General features: G+C 45.7%; 1 protein-coding gene across 6 annotated transcripts in view; it reads left to right on the top strand.

Moving 5' to 3' along the window:
- The window catches only part of LOC106602365 (lipopolysaccharide-responsive and beige-like anchor protein), a 334,228-nt gene that overhangs the window by 68,998 nt on the left and 246,500 nt on the right, over window positions 1-18,730 (top strand). For 5 of the 6 annotated variants that reach the window (XM_045716597.1, XM_045716594.1, XM_045716596.1 and 2 more), the window contains exons 9-22: window positions 3,165-3,311; window positions 3,609-3,806; window positions 6,697-6,830; window positions 7,392-7,500; window positions 7,973-8,125; window positions 8,761-8,929; window positions 9,443-9,522; window positions 9,658-9,720; window positions 10,693-10,790; window positions 11,590-11,682; window positions 13,759-13,867; window positions 14,890-14,971; window positions 17,438-17,561; window positions 18,523-18,715. In XM_045716597.1, the coding sequence (XP_045572553.1) occupies window positions 3,165-3,311; window positions 3,609-3,806; window positions 6,697-6,830; window positions 7,392-7,500; window positions 7,973-8,125; window positions 8,761-8,929; window positions 9,443-9,522; window positions 9,658-9,720; window positions 10,693-10,790; window positions 11,590-11,682; window positions 13,759-13,867; window positions 14,890-14,971; window positions 17,438-17,561; window positions 18,523-18,715 (1,752 nt within the window). Of the gene's footprint in view, window positions 1-3,164; window positions 3,312-3,608; window positions 3,807-6,696; window positions 6,831-7,391; window positions 7,501-7,972; window positions 8,126-8,760; window positions 8,930-9,442; window positions 9,523-9,657; window positions 9,721-10,692; window positions 10,791-11,589; window positions 11,683-13,758; window positions 13,868-14,889; window positions 14,972-17,437; window positions 17,562-17,882; window positions 17,952-18,522; window positions 18,716-18,730 lie in introns of those variants that run through there. The other variant, XM_045716598.1, reaches the window with a different exon arrangement.

The following is an 18,730-nucleotide window of genomic DNA, read 5'->3' as shown; positions in this document are numbered from 1 at the left end:
CTCTCTCTCTCTCTCTGCCTCTCTCTCTCTCTCTCTCTGCCTCTCTCTCTCTCTCTCTGCCTCTCTCTCTCTCTCTCTGTCTCTCTCTCTCTCTCTCTGCCTCTCTCTCTCTCTCTCTCTCTCTCTCTCTCTGCCTCTCTCTCTCTCTCTCTCTCTGTCTCTCTCTCTCTCTCTCTCTCTCTCTCTCTCTCTCTCTCTGCCTCTCTCTCCCTCTCTCTCTGCCTCTCTCTCTCTCTGCCTCTCTCTCTCTCTGCCTCTCTCTCTCTCTGCCTCTCTCTCTCTGCCTCTCTCTCTACCTCTCTCTGCCTCTCTCTCTGCCTCTCTCTCTCTCTCTGCCTCTCTCTCTCTGCCTCTCTCTCTCTCTCTCTGCCTCTCTCTCTCTCTGCCTCTCTCTCTCTCTCTCTGCCTCTCTCTCTCTCTGCCTCTCTCTCTGCCTCTCGCTCTCGCTCGCTCTCGCTCGCTCTCTCTCTGCCTCTCTCTCTCTCTCTCTGCCTCTCTCTCTCTCTGCCTCTCTCTCTCTCTCTCTGCCTCTCTCTCTCTCTCTCTGCCTCTCTCTCTCTGCCTCTCTCTGCTCTCTCTCTCTCTCTCTCTCTGCCTCTCTCTCTCTCTCTCTCTGCCTCTCACTCGCTCTCGCTCTCGCTCGCTCTCTCTCTCTCTGCCTCTCTCTGCCTCTCTCTCTCTCTCTGCCTCTCTCTCTCTCTCTCTCTCTCTCTCTCTCTCTCTCTCTCTCTCTCTGCCTCTCTCTCTCTCTCTCTTCTCTCTCTCTGCCTCTCTCTCTCTCTGCCTCTCTCTCTCTCTCTCTCTCTCTCTCGCTCTCTCTCTCTCTGCCTCTCTCTCTCTCTCTGCCTCTCTCTCTCTCTCTCTGCCTCTCGCTCTCTCTGCCTCTCTCTCGCTCTCTCGCCTCTCGCTCTCTCTGCCTCTCTCTGCCTCTCTCTCTCTCTCTGCCTCTCTCTCTCTCTCTCTCTCTCTCTCTCTCTCTCTCTGCCTCTCGCTCTCTCTGCCTCTCGTCTCTCTCTCTCTCTCTCTCTCTGCCTCTCTCTCTCTGCCTCTCTCTCTCTCTCTCTCTCTCTCTCTCTCTCTCTCTCTCTGCCTCTCTCTCTCTGCCTCTCTCTCTGCCTCTCTCTCTGCCTCTCTCTCTCTCTCTCTCTCTCTCTCTCTCTCTCTGCCTCTCTCTCTCTGCCTCTCTCTCTCTCTCTCTCTGCCTCTCTCTCTCTCTCTCTCTCTCTCTCTCTCTCTCTCTCTCTCTCTGCCTCTCTCTCTCTCTCTCTGCTCTCTCTCTCTCTCTCTCTCTCTCTGCTCTCTCTCTCTCTCTCTCTGCCTCTCTCTGCCTCTCTCTCTGCCTCTCTCTCTCTCTCTCTCTCTCTGCCTCTCTCTCTGCCTCTCTCTCTCTCTCTCTCTCTCTCTCTGCCTCTCTCTCTGCCTCTCTCTCTCTCTCTCTCTCTGCCTCTCTCTCTCTCTCTCTCTCTCCCTCTCTCTCTCTCTCTGCCTCTCTCTCTCTCTCTCTCTCTGCCTCTCTCTCTCTCTCTCTCTCTCTGCCTCTCTCTCTCTCTCTCTGCCTCTCTCTCTCTCTGCCTCTCGCTCTCTCTGCCTCTCGCTCTCTCTGCCTCTCGCTCTCTCTGCCTCTCTCTCTCTGCCTCTCTCTCTCTGCCTCTCTCTCTCTGCCTCGCTCTCTCTCTCTCTGCCTCTCTCTCTCTCTCTGCCTCTCGCTCTCTCTGCCTCTCTCTCGCTCTCGCTCTCGCTCGCTCTCGCTCTCTCTGCCTCTCTCTGCCTCTCTCTCTCTCTCTGGCTCTCTCTCTCTCTCTCTCTCTCTCTCTCTCTCTCTCTCTCTCTCTCTCTCTCTCTCTCTGCCTCGCTCTCTCTGCCTCTCTCTCTCTGCCTCTCTCTCTCTCTGCCTCTCTCTCTGCCTCTCTCTCTCTCTGCCTCTCTCTCTCTCTCTCTCTCTCTCTGCCTCGCTCTCTCTCTGCCTCTCTCTCTCTCTGCCTCTCTCTCTCGCTCTCTCTGCCTCTCTCTCTCTGCCTCTCTCTCGCTCTCTCTGCCTCTCTCTGCCTCTCTCTCTCTCTCTGCCTCTCTCTCTCTCTCTGCCTCTCTCTCTCTCTCTCTCTGCCTCTCTCTCTCTCTCTCTCTCTCTCTCTCTCTGTCTCTCTCTCTCTCTCTCTCTCTCTCTCTGCCTCTCTCTCTCTCTCTCTCTCTGCCTCTCTCTCTCTCTCTGCCTCTCTCTCTCTCTCTGCCTCTCTCTCTCGCTCTCTCTGCCTCTCTCTCTCTGCCTCTCGCTCTCGCTCTCTCTGCCTCTCTCTCTCTGCCTCTCTCTCTCTCTCTCTCTGCCTCTCTCTCTCTGCCTCTCTCTCTCTGCCTCTCTCTCTCTCTCTCTCTGCCTCTCTCTCTCTGCCTCTCTCTCTCTGCCTCTCTCTCTCTCTCTCTCTGCCTCTCTCTCTCTCTCCTCTCTCTCTCTGCCTCTCTCTCTCTGCCTCTCTCTCTCTCTCTCTCTCTCTCTGCCTCTCTCTCTCTCTGCTCTCTCTCTCTCTCTGCCTCTCTCTCTCTCTCTGCCTCTCTCTCTCTCTCTGCCTCTCTCTCTCTCTCTGCCTCTCTCTCTCTCTCTGCCTCTCTCTCTCTCTGCCTCTCTCTCTCTCTGCCTCTCTCTCTCTCTGTCTCTCTCTCTCTCTCTCTCTCGGTCTCCTCACATGGATGGAACTGGGTCTGTAACAGGGAAGGGAGATGAGTTGCATAATGAGTTGTGTAGTTGAAGATATACCCATACTCGTATGTATGAGATTCAGTCATGGTTCTCCAGAATGCTTTTTCTCTGTCTCTCGTGCGGAAGACAAGATTCTCACGTCAGCTTTTAGCCAAATGAAGATGCTTTTCTAATGCAATCCTCTTGGCGTGACAGTGTCACAGAGGGCCTCCATACCCTACAGTAGATATGGCTGATTGAGATATCTCTCCCTCCTCGATAACAATGCTAAGCTCATCCCCTGCCTATTTACACATGCTCTAGTAAACATACAGAAGGGAACAGATGAATAGAAATGTATGTTATCTGTATGCCGATGGTGTGTTGATTCACACTCAGACATGCTGTTTGAGTTGTCATAGTTATCTTTATTAACGCTTGTTCAATTCTCCTTCCCTGTTTCCTTCCTTGTTTCCTTCCTTCCTCCCTTCAGACTTTCGACAAGTGTTTCCTGGGTTCGTCAGAGACGGCGGACGCCAACCGTGTGTTCTGTGGTCAGATGGGGGCGGTGTATCTGTTTGGCGAGGCCCTCAGTGCAGCCCAGATCCTGGCCATCTACCAGCTGGGGCCTGGTTACAAGGTAGGTAGAGGCAAAGCCCAGTCATCATGCAGTATTCAGTAGTCCCACTATTCCAAAACGCCCTGACATTTGGATACCCCATAGATCAAACAAGAAAGGTCTGCACTCATCAGTTTGACGTGAAACATTAATGATTGTGGCTCTTCCTCCTTTCTCCTATCATGGATTATTTCAAGATACACGACAGACTATCACTAGTAGTGTGTAAGGTTTAAACCGAACAGAAAAATATAAATGAAAGCCACACTCAAGTCTCCTTCCTGTTAATTGATTTGACCTCTCTGCCGTCTCTCTCAGGGCACGTTCAAGTACAAGGCTGAGAGTGACCTCATGTTTGCTGAGCACCACAAGATCCTACTGTACGAAGGCAAGCTGTCCTCCTGCATCTCCTTCTCCTACAACCCCCACGCCACCGACGCTCAGCTGTGCCTGGAGTCCTCCCCCAAGGACAACGCCTCCATCTTCGTCCACTCGCCACACGCTCTCATGCTGCAGGTACGGACACACACACACACACACACACGCAGACGCAGACATAAACGTGCGCATACACACACACACACACACACACACACACACACACACACACACAAACGCATAGAAATTTGGTTTTGGCAGTGCTACTACACCAAAATGTATACCATCTAAGCTAGAAATCTAGTCAATGTTGAAAAAAGTTATTAATCCACCCTGACTAATGGCACTTCTGCAGGTTATTCATATCCCCTACTCAGGTGCCTCAGCCGCTTGTTACACACACACACACACACACACACACACACCTTCACACAGATAAGGAAGCACCTTCATCAGGCTCTATCTACTTCTAATTAAAGGAAAAGTTCACCCATTTTGAATGTTATATTGTTTTTGTGCATCTCTGAGTGATGTTCTATCGATTCCCTGTGTCATTTCATGATTTCATTGCCATTATTGCCATTCAAGCTATCAGAAATCTGTCTCGTATGACATAGCACCGTGATAAAGTCTCTCTCACTACACTGGAAGTTAATAGGAATAGGACTTTTAGATCGCGAAAATGCCTGTCATACATGTCAGATTTCAATACTGGCCGATGTCCTAATTCGGGAGGATGTCTTCTCTCCAATGAGCCATTGATCATATTTCTGTGATATTCCTACCTCTAGAAATGTGTAATTTAATGGAGGGTCTAGCACATTTTTCCCATTTGCCTGCCTCTTTAGTCCAGAGTGCATTGCATGGTGCTGTTGTCATAGAGATTAGAGAAAGGAGATGGGAATCCAACGACAGTCTGCTGGTTGGGAACGTATCCAACTCCCAGAAATGCCCAGAATGCACCGCGTAGCCCATTGATGTAGCATGGGAAACGTTTCCCATCTCCTCAAAAGTATATCTGCCGTTGCGAATTTCAGACTCCACTCTGTGAGGCACATATACATAGACATGGAATCACTGGCCACTTTAATAATGGAACACTAGTCACTTTAATAATGGAACACTAGTCACTTTAATAATGTTTACATATTTTGCATTCCTCATCTGTTATGTACATACTGTATTCTGTTCTACTGTATCTCAGTCTGCCGATCTGACATTGCTCGTCCAAACATTTATATATTCTTAATTCCATTCCTTTACTTTAGAGTTGTGTGTATTGTTGTGAAATTGTTAGATATTACTTGTTAGATATTACTGCACTGTTGGAGCTAGAAACACAAGCATTTCGCTACACCCGCAATAACATCTGCTAAACACGTGTATGTGACCAACAGAATTTGATTTGACATGGATCTGCAGGTTGAACATAGTGAGGTTGTCGTCTCCTACATTGATAGTGCAGTTTGTTTAGGGGATTTTACAGCAAACTAGCTACTTCACATTCTGATTTTGCGTTTGGTATTGTTGTGTGTAGCTACGTTTGCTAGCTAGCTATCCAGCCAGCCCATAGAGAGCATTGCATTGTGGATTTTGCAGTAAACTTGAGCTACAACAGACTTCCACAACGATTTTCCATGTTGCTACCAACCTTATGATAACACTAAAATGAAACATTTGTTCCTAAAAAGTATTGTTCTCACATAGTCGTGTTATTTAACACTGTAAATAAAAGGAATGAGTGTTTTTGGGTGGATTGTTCCTTTAAGATAGAGGTGAGAATGAAGCACACTGCACCTGGCTGGCTAGCAGGCTGGGAACAGAACACTACCCTGTTCTATTACAGATCTGCCTACCAGTTGTTTCTATATTGAACCAAGGTGGTGTTTCCTGAGTTTTCTTTAAGCACTTTATTATATTATACAATACTTTATTTGACCTTGAAGTTACTGAGGATGATGAGTTAATTTATTTACGAGGTAAAGTAAATTGGCACGTTCTAGTGGCTACTTGTTACCATGTAAGTTCTAGGTAGCCACAACTAGATGACAAGTACTGTAATGAAAGTGCTTCAGAAATGTATTTCTCTCCAACTCTCATTCAAATCCATATTTTTGACTTTCTTTATCACAGAAGGTCGTCTGCAGGCCTGATTAAATGCACATTAGGAAGACCTTGGCAGCGCGCGCGCGCACACACACACAGCTGTCCTTTTTATTTAATTACTTTGAATTCTCCTATTGTCTCTCTCACTGTAATTGAGTTTTGTCTCTGAGCCTCACAGCGCGTTTAGTCAAGGCATGAGCTCTTTTGTCTTTCTGAGGCAGCTCGGCCGGTATGTTTGTACACACACACACACACACGCACAGACCCCATCGCCTATAGACTAATAATTTCCTATATTATTCCTCATTCCCACCCTCTATTTAGGTCAACATGTTTAGTATTTGTTAGCACATTGTCAGTCTTCCATTCATCGACGTGTGTCTGTAGATTAGTGTCCTCTACATATGTGTTCACAATGACTAATGGCTTGTTTAGTTGGTAGACAGAACCGTAAACGCATGAGGAAAAGGGCCTTGCTCATTATAGCACATTTAGCTACTGTGGGATCTGACAGTAAGAAACGTCGAAATTATTCTATCCACAGAACTCATTTAGCAAAACCCTCATCAGGGTAAACAGACTAGACACCTGAGCCATGTTGCCTCAGAGACTAACTCATCGTCACGGTAACGCGCCCACCACTCAGCCGGTCACCGTTAGCGACAGGTGTAATAGTGCTGTAAAGGAGACAGATGTTCAGAGGAGTTACACTGTGTTTTCAACGCCACACCAGATGTACAAGGGAGAAATGTGAAATGTTTTCCACCTGAGACGAAAGCTGAAGCAGACTGACGAGACCCAGCCGTTGTCTACAGTCCATAGGGTTCCCATAGGGTTCTGGTTCTACCGTATTACTCCCTTCAAAAGTAGTGCACTCTATTTATACCCCTGATCCTTGTGTATGTATTCCTCCCTTCTTCAGGATGTGAAGGCTGTGGTGACCCACTCGGTCCAGAGTGCCATCCACTCCATCGGGGGAGTGCCGGTCCTCTTCCCCCTGTTTGCACAGCTGGATCACCTCCAGCACACCAGCGACGAACTGGACACCTCTGTCTGGTAGTGGACTACTCTCTTTTGATTCATCGATCGATTTACTTTATTAAATTCTTTTAAAAATGCTGTACACGTCCGTGCGTAGCCATGTGGGAGAAAGTGCATTGTGTTGGTGGGGCTGTGTTTGAACTCGCCCTGTAGTCTCGAGTATTTTGCTTTCACTAAGTAGAAGTTGTTTTGTTAATTCAATGGATTCAACCATGCGTGATGTTGTCTTGTCCTACTCACTAAACCTGGACACCAGTTGTGAATATGAGTGCCCCTAGTCCTTGAGTAATGTTCTCAGTCATGGCTTTGGTCTGCCCTCAAGGGGAAGGTGTTGCATAGATTGTGTCCTCACAGTAGAATGGTAGAATGGTGACACCCTCATTATCTTAGACAATAGCTATAGGATATACTCTGTATGGGGCAAGTCTTACTCAGCAGCTAACCACTCTCTTACTCAGCAGCTAACCACTCTCTTACTCAGCAGCTAACCACTCTCTTACTCAGCAGCTAACCACTCTCTTACTCAGCAGCTAACCACTCTCTTACTCAGCAGCTAACCACTCTCCCTCCCCCCAGTTGCACCTTGCTGTCCTTTGTGATGGAGCTGCTGAAGAACTCTGTGGCTATGCAAGAGCAGGTCCTGGCCTGCAAGGGCTTCCTGGTCATCGGTTACACTCTGGAGAAGGTGAGAGACGTGACACACACCACCCTCCTCGCCAGAGACACATTCACACTCTGTAATCTTCCTCTCGCCTGTCCTAATTGCTGTTCTGTGCTGAAATTGAAAGGTGGATAATATGATTTCCCAGCACTCTGTCCATTACATCAGAGAGGAGCAGATATTGAGCTGTCTGTCCTTCAGCCTCAGTGCTCTGCCCTCCAATTCCATACTGCATTTGTCTGTTCTGAGACCAGTGCTAAACGCCCCTACATCTGGTAGCTTGTTGATTGTGTCCGCGTGTGTGTGGCCAGATATATAGGTGACTCTAAAAGTCTATTTACATCTAAGGCCCTAATTGCTCCCCCCCCCGTTAGCTGCATTTAGAGGTTACAGCTGACAGTGGGCTTGTTAGACAGAGAGTTAACCTGATTCACCTTTCTCTCTGTGGGTGTCCTCTGCTCCATCCCTTCCTCCCTTCCTCCTCCCTCCTCTGTAGTCTTCCAAGGTGCATGTGACTCGGTCCGTGCTGGACATCGTGCTGGCCTTCGCCCGTTACCTCAGCAACCTGCAGAACGGCGTCCTGCTGCTCAAGCAGCTGTGTGACCACATCCTGTTCAACCCTGCCATCTGGATCCATGCCCCTGCCAAGGTAAGAGAGGAGAGGTACTGGCACAGGAACACACACATGTGCAGGCAGGTAGACGCACGCACGGTGACACACACAGTCACGGTGACATCACAGTCAAGGACACAGTTGTGCAAGCAGGAAGGCACATGAATGCACGGACACATGTGACGTGTAGACAGGCACACACACACACACACCCACCCACCAACCTCTGTCCATCCCACCATCATCCTTTCAATCTCTAGTCCTTGTATCTCTCCTCCCGTACATGAGAGAGACAGCCCACTGTTCAGTAGGTTAGGCTATTGGATTTTATTTCTGCCTCACCTCTAGCTGGGGTTTTCACGTCAAATCAAATGTTGTTTGTCACATGCGCCGAATACAACAGGTGTAGACCTTACAGTGAAATGCTTACTTACAAGCCCTAAACTAACAATGCAGTGTTAAGAAAAATAAGTGTTAAGTCAAAAATAGATAAAAATGATAATAATAATAATAATAATAATATATCAAGTAACAAATAATTAAAGAGCAGCAGTAAAATAACAATAGCGAGGCTATATACAGGGGGTACCGGTACTGAGTCAATGTGCGGGGGCACCGGTTAGTTGAGTGTGTGTGTCCTTACGTGTATGCGCGTGCATTCACCCCCCCAGGTGCAGTTGGCGTTGTACACCTACCTGTCGACCGAGTTCATCAGCACGGTGACCATCTACAACGCCATCCGCAGGGTGGGCACGGTACTGCAGGTCATGCACACGCTCAAGTACTACTACTGGGTCGTCAACCCCCAGGACCGCAGCGGAGTCACGCCCAAGGGCCTCGGTAAGAGAGCACACACATGCCTCCCCACACACACACACACACACACCGCACTCTTTCATATTTCCACTAACACACACTTTTCTACACACACTGAGACAGACCGATACCTCTCCTCCCCCAGACCAGTGTTGCTGTAGTGTTGCCATGGAAGTTGAGCAGCACGCTACTTTTACTGTGTGAAACTGGCTACATCATCCAGTCCTTTGTGTCCCCTGCAGAATGTGCTTTCCTGTCCTTCTTGTACCTCTATGTTGTCTGCTAAACCTAGAATAAACATGTTGTATTGTCTACCTACAGCTGTGCACTCTGCATCGCGTCCTAAATAACATCCTTTTGACAACAGACCTTCTCTAATGACTTTGTGTGTGTGTGTGTGTGTGTGTGTGTGTGTGTGTGTGTGTGTGTGTGTGTGTGTGTGTGTGTGTGTGTGTGTGTGTGTGTGTGTGTGTGTGTGTGTGTGTGTGTGTGTGTGTGTGTGTGTCGTTGTGTGACTGTGTGTGACTGTGTGTGTAGACGGTCCGAGACCCAATCAGAAGGAGATCCACTCTCTCAGAGCTTTTCTGCTGCTGTTTGTGAAACAACTCATAATGAAGGTTAGTGTATATAGTGACAATCTCGTTTGATATTCAAAATAATATATATATTTCACTTTTTTACACCTTATGTTAATCTACAATAGCTATGATCGGTGAAGAGTTTGATTTATATTCTGTACGATCTATTTTCAGGATTACGGAGTGAAGGAAGATGAGCTTCAGAGTATTCTCAACTACCTGCTCACCATGCATGAGGTTACAACTACAACATCATTCAAAAATATCATGTCCCATACACTGCACTACTTTTATACAATAGATACTTTATTGTTTAAAAAAAAAACAGCAAAAAACCCATTTGTGTTGTGAGTATGCAGCTCCACCATGCAGTACCACTCTCCAGTAATTCCTGTTCGTCCTTACTCGATGCGCCTTTACAGTTTTGAGGTATAAAACTGCCCACTAGGTGGCACTCTAAGCCAACAGCTCCGGCCTCCCAGACCCTCTCTCCTCTCTGCTATAGATAGATAGACAGACCAATCACACTGGGCCGGGGAAACGACCGGGCTCTTTTTAACCGTTGCCAAGTTTCACCAAGCCCTCCCTCACAGAAGCCTCTGTGTTTACACTGCAGTGATGCATAGAGAAATAATGGTGCTGTAAAACAAGCAGGAATAATCCCTGCAGGAACAAGGGAATTAACCGCTCTCCTTCAGGAGTTCTGCAGTCTTCTATGGATTGTTCATTCATCAGATAATTGTGTTGTTCCCATGAATTATTCATTCCATCAACATTTCTTATCAATGACTAATGATCTGTTTCCGTAGCGACCATTACTAATCAAGATGGAAACGGTGCACTGGTTTGATCTTTGATGTTGTGTGTCACCAATTAATCAATAATTAGTGCGAAAATAAACAGTATTAATTATTGCACTTACATGGTCAATGCCTGTGTTTTGTGGGTACTCTGCATCCATGTGGGTGTCTGTACAGTAGGGTGTCTTTTGGTGTCTGCTTCATGATGATACATGGTGTAACAGCACACCCACTAGCCACACCATTCATCTCTCGTTGGGTTGCATGACTCCGCAGTGAAAGGCCATGCTAATTGCGAGCCCATTAGCGCGCGCACACACTATTTATCATACTGCTAATAATGCTAACAACAGGGCCTCCTCCCTCATCTGATTCATTCAATTCAGTACAACTTTATTTCTTTTCCCAGGACGACAATCTAATGGATGTGCTTCAGCTGCTGGTGGCTCTGATGTCGGAGCATCACGGCTCCATGGTGCAGGCCTTTGATCAGCGCAACGGAGTACGGTGAGCTTCACGAACAGAATGACCCACCACCCATCGTAGAACTTCAATGGGAATGCCCCGTTCTAGTCATTTGACTTCTATGACGGTACTGTAACTATAACGTCATCTCCCATGGCAACGGGTGGCGCGTACTCCACCGCAGGCCCTGCGGCCTCTGAGAACAAGATCGTTGTGATGTTAGCCTACTTTGTGTGTGCCTTCGAAGTAGTGCCGGAGACGGTACCCTATTTCCTGTATAATAGTGCACTACTTTTAGCCGGAGGCTATAAAGGGACTAGGGTGCCATTTCAGACGTGCCCTTGTGGTTCTGTTTGTGTTTCATGAAGCCAAAATGAAGCCAGATGACACTGAGGCCAATAAAGAAGGTTTACTGGCTTCATTTGATCCTTCATCTGCAGGACTATTGACATTCAGCGACGACGGCACGCATGATTTATCTGGCTTATTTAGTCACCCTGTTTGCATTCTCTGTCACAGAGGGTTAAATGTAGTGTATCAACCATGCATGTCTGGGCTGATGTCTGATATAGGCCCATTTTAAAGGCTTCTGAAAATCTTTGTCTGACGCACATTTTGGGTGCCTTCTCATTTTACTAGGCACTCATAAAGGCTCCAACCGCCTCTATTTTACGACCAAAGTAGGTGTCCTATACAACTGTATAGTAGGTTCACAAAGCAGATATAATCTGTCATGAAGTGATTCTGTAAATGTTTTAGGTTTTATAATTTGAGATACTGTTTAAATTTGCTTAAATATGTGACATTTGTTATTCATGTGTTTTTCTTTGTTTCTGTACAGGGCCATTTACAAGCTGCTGGCTTCCAACAGTGAAGGAATCAGAGTTCAGGCACTCAAAGTCTTGGGCTACTTCCTCCGACACTTGCCCGCTAAGTAAGAACTCTAATATGTTGCTGTCACTTACCTTGTACTCTTGTCTGTAGGATATTATTAACAATTGTCTGTGCGCTTGGTCACACAAAAGCACTCAATTCTGCCTTGGACATTTAAAAGTATATTTGTTCCAGATTAAAGGAGGACTCAGTCATTGATGTAATTATTCCTATTCTATAGTAATTTACCTTTAGGCAGCCAAAAGGGTTTTCAATTCAAAATGGCCTCTCCTCAGTTGTATATTTCTAAGAGCCAAATCCCATCACGGAGATGAGTATCTACAGAGAAAAGGGTCTCATTCAGGTGGAGGTCGATATCTAATCCTCGTTCAGCCTGCGTACTGTAGTAAAATGAATAGCTGGTATTAAAGCCCTTTCTATTTCTCTCTCTCTGGAGAGTAAATTGCCTCTAGTTGTGTAGAAGTGTTTTAGTTAACAAATTAGCCACTCGTAATCCTCCTTTGGTTCAGCGAATAAGATGTCAGAGTCGAAAGAAAACAACCCAGGATGAAATACAGTGCAGGTCTCTGAGGCTATATTTCCAATTCTACTGATTCCTTTTTCATCTCCCAAACTTTTGATCAGTGGTAGTGCTTATTCCCCAGCCTCATCCCCAGCCTCATCCCCAGCCTCATCCCCAGCCTCATCCCCAGCCTCATCCCCAGTCCCATCCCCAGTCCCATCCCCAGCCCCATCCCCAGTCCCATCCCCAGTCTCATCCCCAGTCTCATCCCCAGTCTCATCCCCAGTCTCATCCCCAGTCTCATCCCCAGTCCCATCCCCAGTCCCATCCCCAGTCCCATCCCCAGTCCCATCCCCAGTCCCATCCCCAGTCCCATCCCCAGTCCCATCCCCAGTCCCATCCCCAGTCCCATCCCCAGCCTCATCCCCAGCCTCATCCCCAGCCTCATCCCCAGCCTCATCCCCAGCCTCATCCCCAGCCCCATCCCCATCCCCAGTCCCATCCCCAGTCCCATCCCCAGCCCCAGCCCCATCCCCAGCCCCATCCCCAGCCCCAGCCCCATCCCCAGCCCCAGCCCCATCCCCAGCCCCAGTCCCATCCCCAGCCTCATCCCCAGCCTCATCCCCAGTCTCATTGGACCCCCCCCTTACTAAACTTACTCTTGAAAGTTGTATAGTAGAATGCACAAGGTGACATATTGGGTAGTGCATCAGCAGTTCCTCTTGTCATGTCAGTCACTGCAGACCTTAGAGAGCTATTTACAATTTGTCAACTAGCCGATGTCAGCTAACATTTTTTTGTTTTTTTTAGCCCTTAGATTTTGTTGTAATGTTTGAGTCACAAAAATATCACATGAATACACATTAGGCATGCTTTAAAACTGCAACATTTGCTCTGCACCCCATGAAAACAAAAAAAAGAGTAAAATTGCAGGAAATACGCTTTAAGTTTGCAACATTTTCTCTCCGCCTACAAGAGGTGACGGAACAGTTTGTCATAAACAGTGCTTGTGCCCTTAGAAATAGACGTGGGGCATGCGTGCATGTTTAGAGGATGTTCCCTAATGCTGGAAGGGGGGCCTTAGTGAAAAAGTCTTAGACAGTCAGACTCTTTGCTGTCTGACTATACTAGCTTTATCATCCCAGAATATGTACAGATGAATGGTACTCGGAGATGAAAGCTCTGAGGGATACATGTCTTTGAAGGGTCCTGACAGACCTCTGCAGGGGTGCTTTTTTCATGTCTTTCAACTGTGTTCAACTGTGTTCTGAAGCACTGCTAAGCTTACACAAGCGGTGGTTCACAAACATTCATAGTCCGTGACTCACCCTATGGCTTCAGGAATTTTCCTTGTCGGTCCTCAACCAGTCCTTGACCGACAACCCAAAATGGAATATGTACTGCCCACCATTTTGGAAACATTGCGTGCTATACTATACAATGGTGCCAAGAAACGCTTTTGTGAATTTATAGTTAACTGTCTAGTTAAAATGTTTGCATGTAATTAAGTGCAACACGATACGCTGATACACTGTGTGGATACAGTGATCAATGCGCTGGTACCAAATGTCAATGGATACTCACTGACCATTTGACCCTTGACCTTTGTTCCAGGAGGAAGTCAGAGGTCATGCTGGGTCACGGCCTCTTCTCCCTGCTCAACGAGCGACTGATGCTCCACTCCAACCAGTTCAGCATGACAACCTACAACGTGCTCTTCGAGGTCAGTTAGTCCCTCTCTCGTCTCTTCCTTGCCGTGTATGTGTAGGAGCGTCTATAAGAAAATGTACTAGTTGACATACGAAGCTATTTTCTCTTTGCCTCCCCCATAAATCCTAATACTAACTGCCCTCCATTTTGTATTTGCATTGGCTGATGATTTCCATCACTGTATTAGTTCAATTATACATGCATTGATTACACATGAATTATTTCTGAGTACACATTATTTAGATTAGAAGTGTGTTTTCTGAATTATTTAATGCTTTTATAGTTTGTTTGATTAAGTTGTATAGAACGTGTAGTTAAACTCTAGTTTTCCTGTGGCTAGCGTCAGCTCTAGCGATTCTCCTTCTGTCTGGACCTAAATAGCTTATCCCTTCTGAAAACATTGCAGTCCATTTTGAAGCATGCCGTTCTATTATTACCCATTGGTAATACCTTAACTCAAATGATGGTCATTTGTGTTAATGTATCTATGTTATAATGGCATAATTGCACACTATAATGGCCATTAATGCACACTATATTCAACTCCACAGGAATCATGGACTTGTTGTGTCTGACCCTGTAAATGACACATTTTGACACACAGAAATATATGGGATTGTCAAGAGACACTGGGGGAATTTCATGTATTCCTCCTCTGCTGTTACTGTGAGATATTGGCGTCTTTTCGATTCGGCACTGATTCTTGTTACCTATTTCTTCTGTAAAGACTTGGTGAACACATACGAAAATATGTGGATTTCTGTATGGCTCAGTGTACCTCTTCCCTGGTGCTGTTAGTATGAGCTATAGATGCAGAAAAGTATTTATGTAAATCTTATTTCTCCCTTTTCTGTGCAGATCGTGGTTGAACTGAATACGTGTGACTCTGGAATTGCAATGTGGAACTCATGTACTTCTTGGTGCTGTTACTATGAGCTATAGATTCACATAAAAGTATTTATGTCTCTCCTCTATTTCTCCCTCTCCTTTTCTTTTCTCCCTGCGTCTCTTCTTTCTCTCTCTCCTTCTCTGCAGATCCTGACCGAGCAGATCTGCACTCAAGTGATCCATAAACAGCATCCGGACCCCGACTCCAATGTGAAGATTGTCAACCCGCGTGAGTCACCCCTCGGCACCCCACCGCTAAATAAATCACCTTTACCTACCGCTGCATGCTTGACCAGACATAGAGAGCCTCCTCTCCCTTACGGCCAGTGCCAGTGTTATATACTGGCCAACAAATGTGGAGCATAAATTGAGGCTACAAAACTATACTACTCAAACGGTATGTGATTATATATGATTAGACTAATGGTGGTCGTGTTGGGCTATAAGATTCAGCTGGTACATTTTTAAGTCAATCATTTTTTTGAAAGAATTATTAAAAAGATTAGCTATTGAGAGAAAAAAACCTACTTAATGAAATTGTATTGTGACAGTATATTTAAAAAATGTATGTTTCACAGCAAATTAAAGTTGTGAAATATCAGTTTTACTGAATAAAATAAGTGCATCGTTAAAGACCTCATGAAGTCAACACCAGGCCCTGTGGCATTATACATAATGCTAATAAGAAGCCTTTTCCTAGTTTTGAAACTCAACTGTCATTTTTCAAAAGTAGGTATTTGGTCCATCTGGGAAATGATGCAAAAAGCTTACATGGAAACTTAATATTTCATCAAGTTGATATACTATTGCATTATGCGGTATTTTTAATAAGAGTTTAGAGGAACAGGAATTTATAGTTCAAAATGTATCTCACAGACCATTTTACGTTTTTTTCTTGGCAATTAGAAACATTTTAAAATTATGTTTGAATTATGACCCTGTCTTCTGCAAAGGGGTTCTCATTTGATGTTTATCTTTTTAATATTCTGATAATGTACACATACAGTAATTTAAAGTAATACTCCCAGAGATGTAGCTATTTCCCTTTACTACCGGTGGCATATTTCTATATACATGCCTCATTAAGAGGGAAAACGTTCATGCTTAGTTTCTGTATGATGCAACGGTACAAGCTCATAGCAACCGCATTGCTTTGATCAATGTACTTGTCTCATCCTGTCCTAGTCTAGTATTTTCAGACCATTACTTACCTCTAATTTCACATGCCAGCTCTCAAAACCTTTTCATATGTGGGAGAATCAACTTCCCCAGCTGTGGCGGGGAGGGGGGGAAAAAACTGAGTCAGGCTGAAATCACAATCGAGGTTTACTTTAACCTTGCTCTAATCGTACAATTAAGCGCCATTTTGTGTGTGTGCTACACATCTCATAGTCACACATTGATTAGCATAGGCCCTTTATTGTGGTAAAGGCATCCAGTCGTGTGCTGCGGAAAATACATAGAGACAGTCCTATGTGCTTTTTGCATGTGAACTGAACCCACTTTATGGGAGTTCTGAGCCATGGGAGCACCATGAAGTCTGTTTCTCCTTTACTGTAGCTGCCTGCGTTCTCTTCTTGATGTTATCTGCTCTGAAGCCTCAAAATGGGCCTGATTGCAGTCTTTAGTAACGTCAGAGCGAATCAAACAAACTAAGGAAGTACCGTTTCCCTTAAATTAACTCCATGGAAAGAACCCAAGACCAAATGGGGGGAAAAAGACTCCATCCCCCAGTAACATGCAGAGGTCATTTTCTGGCAGTGAGAGTTCAGTGATTCATAATTTGATTGACTAAGGCGTATAGAAACAACATAAACGTCTGGGCTGCGGAGGGGTCCTTGTTGGTTACCATCGGTTACCACCAAGGTCCAAGACGACAAAGTGAAATCATAACCCCCCCTTCCTGACTCAAGCTAAATGGACACTGACATAGTCTATATAATTCATCTAAACAGCCAGTCTCTTTAGGTTAACCAAAGAAAGGGTTCCAGGAAGCCTGCGGAGGACTTTGGCAGGCGTGGTACACAAACAAACACACACACACACAGACACACATCTCTGAGTTGAAACAATAGCAAAGTTTGTTTGATCGTTTCCACCACATAGATGTTGAGGTGTCTGCTGACAGTCAAACCAAGATGGCTTGTGACACAATGATTCACACATGTTGAGATGAATTGTCTGATTTGTGTTGTTGAACTGTGGTCTGACTCTTACTCCCTCTGCAGTTGATTTGTTTCATGGAAAGTGTGTTCAAAAATCCCTTCTTTTTTTTTGCTATTGAGGATATACAATTTGAATCACTCTTAGGGAGTAAAATGGTATTATTCAGTATCAATATTAGGATATTTTTAAATGTTTTAAAATCAGTATTGTAGCATGTCACTATTTTCATACTACTTTCAAACAATCCTAATTTATTTAAATTGATTCATTTATTTAAATGAATTCTCAGATTCTGTCCCTTGCTTAATCACTTCTTATTTGGTGAATCAGTGTTAAAAACTCCTTATTTTAATGAAGATATGCTACTATGACAGACAACAGTCTGCTCTCTGCATTCCTCTGCTGACCGTCTGTTCTGTACGACCCGAGTCAGAAACCCTGCAGGGAAAGTAGGGCGTCTGTGTGTACTAAACCATGTCAGACACTGTAACGGGGCATTAACAGAACGTGTTTTCCTGTGTTTTGACAGAGGTCCTGAAGGTGATCGCTGCCCTGCTGAAGAACTCTCCCCTCTCCCCAGAGAGCATGGAGGTGCGCAGGGTCTTCCTGTCAGACATGATCAAACTGTTCAATAACAGCAAAGATAACAGGAGGTAAGGAACGTCTCAGCCCTGGAGTATACTACCAAGTACACCACATTCTAGTACACTACATAGTACACTACGACAGGGTCTTCCTGTCAGACATGATCAAACTGTTGAATAACAGCAAAGATAACAGGAGGTAAGGAACGACTCAGCCCTGGAGTATACTACCAAGTACACCACATTCTAGTACACTACATAGTACACTACGACAGGGTCTTCCTGTCAGACATGATCAAACTGTTGAATAACAGCAAAGATAACAGGAGGTAAGGAACGACTCAGCCCTGGAGTATACTACCAAGTACACCACATTCTAGTACACTACATAGTACACTACGACAGGGTCTTCCTGTCAGACATGATCAAACTGTTGAATAACAGCAAAGATAACAGGAGGTAAGGAACGACTCAGCCCTGGAGTGGACTACACTACAATAGACTACCACTAAACAAGAACTGGGTTCAAATAGAATTTGAAATCATTCAAATACTTTGAGGCTTTGCTTGAGCCCGCCTGGAGTGCCAGGTGGGCGGAGCTTTGCAGTTTTGCGACTATTCCATTGGTTCAGTTGCGCCAGGCAACCTCAATCAAGCTCAATCAATCCACTCTAGGGAGTATTTGAAAGGAAACAAATACTATTTGAACCCAGGTCTGCACCAATATCACTTCAGTACAGCCCTCTGGTTGAGTTCAGTACGTGTAATCCTGGCATACATCCCCTGTCCGATTACATCTCCCAGTTCCTCATGCTGGCGCCATGCTGGGGCTTCACTGCAGTGAGGCCAACAAGCTTTGTCCTTCGTATGCTCAGAGTACAGGATGTTTTGAAGCTGTGTGATCATGTGTACACTACATGAGTGTGCTGTGTATGTAGAATTGTTTTCAAATGTTTGTGTGTATGCACGCACATACAGTACCGAGTCTTCGGAGCGCTCATATCTGTGTGTGTTTGTGTGTGTCTGTCAGGAGCCTGCTGCAGTGCTCGGTGTGGCAGGATTGGATGCTCTCTCTGTCCTTCATCAACCCCAAGAGCAGCGAGGAGCAGAAGGTCACTGAGATGGTGTACGCCATCTTCCGCATCCTGCTCTACCACGCCATCAAGTACGAGTGGGGCGGCTGGCGCGTGTGGGTGGACACCCTGTCCATCACCCACTCCAAGGTCAGAGAGCTCATT

Source organism: Salmo salar, chromosome ssa04 (assembly GCF_905237065.1).
Source record: "Salmo salar chromosome ssa04, Ssal_v3.1, whole genome shotgun sequence".
NCBI lineage: Eukaryota > Metazoa > Chordata > Actinopteri > Salmoniformes > Salmonidae > Salmo > Salmo salar.
The sequence above is the reverse complement of the archived record's forward strand: the minus strand, read 5'-3'. Positions and strand labels throughout refer to the sequence as shown.